General features: G+C 48.0%; 1 protein-coding gene across 1 annotated transcript in view; it reads left to right on the top strand.

The window, feature by feature from the left end:
• L3MBTL4 (L3MBTL histone methyl-lysine binding protein 4) overlaps positions 1 to 8,759 on the top strand; it is a 275,710-nt gene extending 266,951 nt beyond the window's left edge. Inside the window, exons 14-15 of the mRNA XM_081802549.1 lie at positions 3,773 to 3,835; positions 6,782 to 8,759. Of these exons, the coding sequence (XP_081658675.1) occupies positions 3,773 to 3,835; positions 6,782 to 6,949 (231 nt within the window). The 3' untranslated portion in view covers positions 6,950 to 8,759. The remainder of the gene's footprint in view (positions 1 to 3,772; positions 3,836 to 6,781) is intronic.
• The last annotated feature ends 208 nt before the right edge of the window (positions 8,760 to 8,967 follow it).

Here is an 8,967-nt window from a genome sequence, read left to right as displayed (position 1 = left end):
CGTTTCCTGACTTGTAAATTTTAGCCATTCTGATTGGTGTGAGGTGGTATCTCATTGAGGTTTTGATTTGGATTTCCCTGATGCTGAGCGATATTGAGCACTTTTTCATGTGTCTGTTGGCCATTTGGATGTCTTCTTTGGAAAAATGGAGGTAGACAGATTTTTAAGGGGAGACTGAGAGGGAAGCTTTCCGATAGCACTGTATGGTATGTTCAAGCTCACCACTTTCCAATTAAAATTTGTAGCAAAATGGGCTTTCTATTAATCCTCAAAATATAATTTATTCTTAGAGGGAATAAATACCAACTAATAGTACTGGATAATGACACTGAATAATGATCAAGACCTTTGGATATTTTTAAATTCTGGCCAGAAAAGTCGGCTTCAATAGATTTCATGGAACTTGTTTTTGACTTTGGAAAAGGACAGATTGAAGAGACTCAGAATCTCTTTCAGAAGAGGCAGAGGATTTCAGACCCGAGGTCCGCAATGCACGCCTTGTTGGGGGGCGGGTGCAGGGAGGGGTTGCCCGGGGCCAGCTGGGGGCTGCCGGCTCGGCCGTGATGAACTCTGACCAGTTCATCATTCCTGTTGAAGAATCCTGTCTACCTCCGACATGGACAGTGACTTCTTGGCTAATAGGAGGGGGAATGTGATTCTTTTCTGTGTGCCCAGAAAAGGACATTTTAACCCATGCAGACCATCAAAGCAACACACAACACATTTGCTGTGAATGGAAGTTCCTGTTACATGTATTTTAAAGACCCTCTGTCCATGGGGAGCCCGGATCCTCATTGCTGGCTTGGCTTTCCCACAGGAGCTATGATTGAGCTGTGACAAAATGTATGTCTTCTATTAATTCCTAGTCCTACTTTTTTATTTTTAATTTTCCTGCTGTGACATTCAGCCTCTTGCCCTGTGAAAGAGCCATCTCAGGAAAACGTGCCTTTAGAGCAGTAGCTTTGAACCAGGAAGATGTGGGCAACATCTGGACACATTTTTGGTTGCCACAACGTGGCAAATGACACGTGGCGGATGGAGTGGGGGTGCAAATGACACGTGGCGGATGGAGGCCAGTGTCGCTGCTAAACAGCCCGCAACAGACAAGGTGGCCCCGCGGCAAAGAATGCTCAGTCCCCCTAGTCAGTAGTGCTGGCGGGGACACACCTGCCCTCCAGCAGTTTTCCTGGACTCTGCTTTGATTCCTTTTGTCGCACCCTGAGCCTGTGGGCGGATCTCAGGATTTGACCTTGCAGCGCCTCCTGCCTCCAGCTCCGTGCTCTGCCCCGTACAGAGTGTCCAAGCCCTCGGGGGCCCCCACTGGACAGCTGCAGGTGTCTCCCAATGATGTCCTGCCCAGTCCCCCCGACGCTGCTAGATCAGCTCTCGAGTTTTCTCTTGCGCCGGGGTCCTCAGCCCTACCTGCCCATGAGAATCACCTGGGGAATCTAAAAATGAATGCCAAACACTTGGGCCAGATCCAGCTTGATGACTTCGGAGTCTCTGTGGCCTGAGCCTCACCATCATTCCTGTGTAAAGCTGTCCAGGGGATTCCAAGGTGTGGCCAAGAGAGAGAGCCGCCACTCCGGGGCTCCTTGCACCCACACCAGGGACATGGCACCACCGCCCCCTCACCCCTGCCTTTTCCTGCAGCTCCCCTTCTGCTCTGCAGTTCTAGCCAAACGGGACTCCTCACTGCTGATGCCATGTGTGCGGTGCATCCTGCTGGCGGCCTTGCCTCTGACGCTCTGTGCTGAGAAGGTCTTCTCCACTCACCCCCCAGCACTGCCTGTCTCAGCCTCCACCTCCCTTGCGATGCCTTTCCCGGGTTCCTGTCTGAGATGCCATCTGTCCGTGCTAGAAGCCCACAGCCTTTCCACCTCTCTTCCAGAACCTCTCGAACTTAGCACATTTGAGCATGTACTAGAGTGATAAGTAAGCCATCCTTACTTGCCATTTTCCCGTTATCCTCTGCTCAAACCATAAACACGGTGGAAGTTCCCACTTGGCTTGCTCACGCTCCCGCCTCCCAGCGCCCAGCAGGAGCCTCACGTGTAGCTGGGGTCGGACGTACCTGGCCGGAGGGCAGCCTCGGGAACAAGGGGACTACACCCCCCCTCCCAGTGTCCCAGGCCCTAGAAACTCTTGAGAGTCACTCTCTGTGACCCTGCTGTCACTCGCCCCAGTTACGTGTCCCTGCAACTCGACCAGCAGCATCTCCACGCTTTCCTCAGCTCTGTGCTTTTCAGCCACCAAAGAAGAGTGAATCATATTAACTCAACCAACAGAGCACGGGGCGCTCGGGCGAAGCAGCTCAGAACGCTAAAGCCTCCCAGGTGCATCTAGGGCTCGAGGATGCCGTTGTGTGGCAGCATGATGACTGGTTTGGGAAGATTTTTTTTTTTAATTCTCACCATCCCGCACTTTGGAAGGATGACTGTAGATGACTCATGATAAAATATACTTGTGGCATCTGAGGTGAGTAAAGCAGACACCAACATGTTGATGGCCCCTAAAAAGATGTTCTGAAATCTTTGTATTAAATACAGCTGTGAGTCAAGGGTGTGCGTACAGGTGTCAGGACCCGGGTCCGCCCTGTGGGTGTTGGTCCCTGGCTGCTCCGTAAGCTGGAGATCAGCCAAGGCCACAATGCTCTCTTCTGCCAAGTGTGGGGAGGGTCAGTGTCCACTGTCCTCTCCCTGCAGGGAGCTGGGGACTCCCAGGGCTCTTGGATTGTGGAACATGTTGATACAAGGCCCTGAGCTCCCTGCCTTCCCGTGGGCCTTTTCCATTAGAGGAGAGAGAAGGCTCACGTGCACCCAATTCGGTAGGCACAAGTCACAGAGAGCCAGAAATTAAAACCTAAGACAATAGCTCTTACAAACATCATCTCCCAGGTTTTGTTACTGTTGCCTCCTGGCGTGCCTTTCATCCTGCACTGCAGACCTTGCCAGAAGGAACCAGAGTCCACTTGTCATTTTGGTCGTTGAGAGTCTACACATTATGATGTTTGTTCACTTAGTTCCCTAAAAGCGTCCGTTGGGAACACTCATAGCTTCCTGCGCATCCAGCCAGGTCATTGTCTGGTCTCTCGAATTAAAAGGAACTTGGGGCGTGTGTGGCTGGGCGGGGGGGAAAGAGTGGGAAATGAGGTTGAAGAGGGTGATTCTCCAGAACTCCACGTTTGGAGTCTGAAAACCTGAGTTCCAAAACCATCCCTGGCACTTCTCAGCCATGCATGACCTTTGGAAGGTCATTAAACCTCCTGGGGCTTCAGCTTCACTGTCACTGATGAGGGAATTCAGCAGGCAGAGGTTCCTGGAGTCCCTGTTGCTGGCTGGGTACAGGTGAGACTCAGACGGGGGCCTTGGGGCTGCTGAAGGGGCCTGGTGGACAGTCCTCCTCTCTGACAGTCCCTGTAGAGACTGCTACACACGGGCCACTCCCTCCTGCCTTCCCTGACTCCACAGGGTGGACAGGAGGATCAGACGAGAGAAGATTCCAGAATACCAGCACTGCACACATGGACTCTGTCATTGCCATCGTAACGGTAACCCTGTGTAGGTCAGCCTGGCAATAAGAGGCCAGAAGAAGGGCTGGGGGCTGGTCTAATTTCTGAGCTGGCACATGCTAATGTGCCTTGACAGTTACTGTTTCAATCCCAAGTGTTTGAGGAATTTGAAGTATATTTTACTCTAATGTTGAATTACTACAACCCAAGAAATTATTTCAGGTGCGTGTTATAAATCAGGCTTTTCATCTTACACTGTAGGTGGCTGAATTTGTACAGTCTCTTCTGGGCTGCGAAGAGCATGCCAAGTGCTTCAAGAAAGAGGTAAGAAATGCAAAAACTATATCTATTTCCATGCTTCTGGCCCCCGAAGTGCTTTGTTTTCATTTACTTAAGTGTAACTAAGAGCAGCTGGGTGGAAAGGAGAGAGGGGTCAGTGTGGGACAGAGCCCAGCAGTGCAGTCGGGCACATCAGGGTCAGCCCCTGTCTTTGTCTTGCTTATGCTTAGCTGTGCTTTGCCACAATGCTGTGGTGCTTGGCCCATGGGGCCTACTCAAGAAATAGACTAGTCGGTGGAAGAATGAATGAACATGTCAGTTAATTCTTATGGGTGCCATGTAGGCTCTGCTGTGATGACTTAGGCTTCACTGGGGGCAGGAGGGGTCCTGCGAGGAGCCTGCTCCCAGGGAGGAGAGGGGATTTGTCTACCCCACAGTGACGTGGGACCATCCTGTGTATCCCTGCACTGTACCTGCTTCAAGAGGAATGCCGAGAAGCCAGAAAATCCTTCTATGGGGCTTCGTGTCCTACTCCCTGTTGGTTGGGAATGTTCCAAACTGCTCAATATTTGTCTTGGAATTAGTAGCCATAGCTCTAGGAGCCACAGAAGAGACTGGATCAGCTATAGAATAATAGTGAAGATATGGTGGTTATTGCTTATCGTGGGCTTGCCATGTGCCGGGCCCTGTGCTAAGCACTTTACAATTGTAGGCATAGCAGGAAAAGGGCAGTCAGATTCCAGCCCCTATCCGTGTGACTCCAGAGCCATCATCATTTCTCTAGAAGTCTGCAGGAAAACTACACTCTTAGAGACTCCAGCATATAGTACACACTCTCCCTCTCTAAGAGGTCATGGTTCAGGGAAAATACTCTTGGAGTTTGGGGTCCTGGGCCCCCTCAGAGCCCAGCAAGTCCTGCATCTCCGGGGAACTCAGCACAGGGTCAGTCGGGTCGTAGTCTGGGCAGCTGCCCATGGAAGCATGACGTTCACCTGCTCTCGCTGAGCCCGGCACGGCTTGGGTGTGGTTGGCCTGGCCTCACACATACAGGCCGTGCTCTGTATCAAGCAGCGCCCAAGACCCACCTTGTCCACAGGTGTCTTTGCAGGTCAGGATTCTCCAGCTTGGCTCTTAACGACCAGCGGTCCCCCAGTGGGCAGATCACTTAACCTGTCTCATCCCTTCTCGGTGCGAGGGGCCTTTAAAGTTCAGGGTTCGTGTGTTTCAGTGCCTAGGAAAGTTCTGCGGGTATTCTGTTCTCTAAATGGACGATTCTTCAACAGACACTATCACAAATGCACAGGAAGCTTTTTACGACTTTCTTAAAACTTTAAACTTTAACTTCCCACTTTAATTTAAAACGTAAATTTCAAAACTTGGGTCCGTGGGGGGATCCTTACTTCCTCAGTGAGTCATTGACATGAAGGGTTTGTATCATTAATTCAAAAAAGAACCACAGTGCTAGATTCAGGGAAGGGGGTTACCATAGAAAACCCTTTCATTCTGTCTTCTTGGTTATAGAGCCAGCAAGTTTTCCGAGCCAGTCTGTTGTTTTTTTTAATTTTATTATGTTATGTTAGTCACCATACAATACATCATTGGTTTTTGATGTGGTGATCCACGATCCATTGTTTTCGTATAACACCCAGTGCTCCATGCAGTTCGTGCCCTCCTTAATACCCATCACCGGGCTAACCAATCCCCCCTCCCCCCTCCCCTCTAAAACCCTGTGTGTTTCTCAGAGTCCATAGTCTCTCATGGTTCATCTCTCCCTCCAATTCCCCACCCCCCCACTCATTTTTCCCTTCCTTCTCCTAATGTCCTCCATGTTATTCCTTATGGTCCACAAATAAGAGAAACCATATGATAATTGGAGCCAGTCTGTTTAAATAGGGGATGCGGGTATAGGACACGCCCACAGTCCCTGGGACTCAAACGGAGAGCACACTGGGGATTTTAGACGGTGTGGAAAAGGCCTGCGTGGTGGTCACTCAGCATCCTGTGAGTCTCAGGAAAGCTATTACATGTCAGACCACTATGTTTTAAAAGTTAATAAATAAGGGACGCCTGGGTGGCTCAGTCAGTTAAGCAACCGATTCCTGGTTTCTGCCCAGGTCATGATCTCAGAGTCATGAGATCCAGCCCCACGTGGGGCTCTGTGCTCAGCAGGGAGTCTGTCTTTCTCCCTCCCCCGCACGGCTCGCATGTTCTCTCCAAAATAAATAAATAAATATTTTTAAAAGTTAATAAATAAAACATTTATTTTGTATGTATTTCTGCTTATAAAGGCATTTATTATAAAAAAATTTTAATGCAGGTCAGTTAAAAGGAGAAAATAAAAATCAAACCACTACTCCACCAGCCAAATTTGACTTCACTTAACATTTGGTATAAAGACTTCAAATATTTTCATCATGTATATGTATATATGTGGTCATGCACGTTTAATTTTACAGAATAAAACTGAGATCTTTATCATCATGTCATGGTTTGTTGCTTAACAATTCATGAAAAATTTGCCAAATCATTAAGTGTTTCATTGAGATGTGAATTTTGGTGACTGCCTCGTACCCCAACCTAGACGATATCATAATTGATTTACTTCTGCTATTTTTGAAATGCTGTTTTCAGTATTTCACTATTTCAAATAACACTAGAGTGGATGCATTGCACCTTGTTCTCTTGGGAAAAATTCCTGGAGATTTACTTGGTGGATGCAAGTAGGTTTTTTTTTAAGGCTCGTGATACAAATTCAGGCCAAGATTTTTTAAACTGTGAACAATAGAAATTTTGCCTGTATATTGAGTTCATATTTAACTGGGTCCTGGGTGACAATACAGAGGGGGGGCCGCGGCGGGGCCAGGTGGGAGAGGGTGCCGTGTCTCTCTGTTTTTCGAGGGTTCTGCAGGCAGGTTGACATGGCTCGGCGTCCCACAGCTTGGCCCCCAGAAGTTGCCAAAGGGTAAACAGTGTGTGTTTATTTACTCGCAGCAGATTGATGGCAAAGCCTTCCTGCTTCTGACTCAGACGGACATCGTCAAGGTGATGAAGATCAAACTGGGTCCAGCACTGAAGATCTATAATTCTATCCTCATGTTCAGGAATTCCCAGGACCTCACTGAAGAAGATTCTCTCTCAGGCCAAGAAGCCAGAGGATAAACGCACCACCTGAACGGCCACGGCACCAGGACCTTGTTCTTTCAGCAATAAAACTGGCCCACATTAGTTTGATTTGAATGTCCCCATGGTCATATCCATATTTAATTTGGACTTGGAAAGCGGCTGTGGTTTTGATGTGTAGAGGGTATCGATGACTGATCCAGGGCCAAGGATGCAGGCCCGTGTGTGCTTTGGGGACATCTTGATCTTCGGCAGGGTCCTTCCAGCTCTGATGTGTTGCAACAAACAGACCAAAGAAGCCTACACATACACCTTCAGTTCTTCTCCTTCACCATTAACCAGTTTTCAAGCATAAAACTCTCAAGCGGTAAAATATTAGAAAAACAACATTCACAAATACATTGTTAATGTTTTCACCAGAACATCTGAGCTTGGCTCAGATTTGCCATCTGGGCGCAGTGAGTCTAAGAGATAGAGGCCTGGTGCTTTAGAAAGACTTCATGTGGGATTTTTGTGTACTTTACTCAGGAAAGTGTGAATCTTTTAAAAAATAATAATAATAATAAGCACATGTTTTCACGATTCATTAATTCTTTTTGTTCCATTAAGCGTTTCTTGTTTGTCCTCCCAATGGCTCCTGGAACTTGCCCAGGAGCACCCGGGAACGGTCAGCCTGGTCATGTAGCAGAAGCTGGCCAGATCCTCCCAAGGACCCCCACCCCCAGGCAGTGCCCAGTGGCCATCTGCAGGAGCATGGGGGACCCTGTCCTGCCACTGACGTGGGCTGGAGGGCCAGCCACCCACCTGCACCGAACCCCTCCTGGCTTCCATTCAGAGGCGGCCTCAGGAGAAGTAACTGGCCCTGCGCTCCCTCTGAGCAGGTGTAATAAGGAGCCGTGTTACATCTTTATAGAGACACACCATTAAAAGGGAAGATCTCTAAAGTAGGGAGCTTGGTGGCTATGATTTGTTCGAACAATTCTGATTTCTTGTCAGTGTTTTGTGTAAGTGACTGTATCTGACACTTAAGAGGAGTCAGTCCCCTCTTTTATACCCACAGCCAGAGCTAAACAGGCCCCCGGGGAAGTGGAGATCCCTTGTTTTCAGAGGGGGCCATGGGGGGAGAAAAGAAACAGACCTCACCCATTTGCTTCATTAAGAATCTTATGGTTGAAGAAAGTTGGTTGAGCTTGGAGAGATTCTCAAGCTGTAGGTCATTGAAGAAAAACAATTCTTCTCTAAGAGGTGTGTGCATATTTCATTTTTTTAAGATCCTCACCTAAATGGAATTTTAATATATTATTGGTTCATGTAAATTTTTGTTTTCTGTGGTTTTGTTTGCTGTTTTCTGGTTTTGTTTTGTTTTTAGACTGCCATGTACAATTAAATTCCTGCTTCTGCTGTGTTAAAATTTTAATATATTTTAAATGATAATAAACAGATAAAATAAAACCCCCACCTCCATGCCTTAATGAATATGTTGTAATAACCTGTTCCCACAGCACAACCTGAAGGCTTTTTTCTCAGCCATGGAAGAACGAAGCACGGCGTGCATTGGCCAGCAAAGAAGTCAGCCTTCTTTGAGTACTTGGGATATGTTTCCTTAGGGAAGCAGATCTAGCTGTTAATAATTTCAGAAGTTAGGGGCATCTGGGGCTGTTAATAATTTCAGAAATGAGGAGCATCTGGGTGGCTCAGTTGGTTAAAGGGAACACGACTCTTGATCTCAGCTTAGGTCTTGATGGCAGGGTCGTGAGTTTCAGCCCCGTGTTAGGCTCCATGCTGGATGCGGACCTACTTTAAAAAAAATTCTCAAGGGGCGCCTGGGTGGCTCAGTCGTTAAGCGTCTGCCTTCGGCTCAGGTCATGATCCCAGGGTCCTGGGATCAAGCCCCGCGTAAGGCTCCCTGCTCAGCAGGGAGTCTGCTTCTCCCTCTCCCATTCCCCCTGCTTGTATTTCCTCTGTCGCTGTGTCTCTCTCTGTCAAATAAATAAATAAAATCTTTAAAAAAAAAAAAATTCTCAAGTTTTTTTAAAGTAGGTCCGCATCCAGCATGG

The sequence above is a fragment of the Leptonychotes weddellii genome, chromosome 13, assembly GCF_054177405.1.
Source record: "Leptonychotes weddellii isolate Sample4059 chromosome 13, ASM5417740v2, whole genome shotgun sequence".
NCBI classification, from domain to species: domain Eukaryota; kingdom Metazoa; phylum Chordata; class Mammalia; order Carnivora; family Phocidae; genus Leptonychotes; species Leptonychotes weddellii.
The sequence above is the reverse complement of the archived record's forward strand: the minus strand, read 5'-3'. Positions and strand labels throughout refer to the sequence as shown.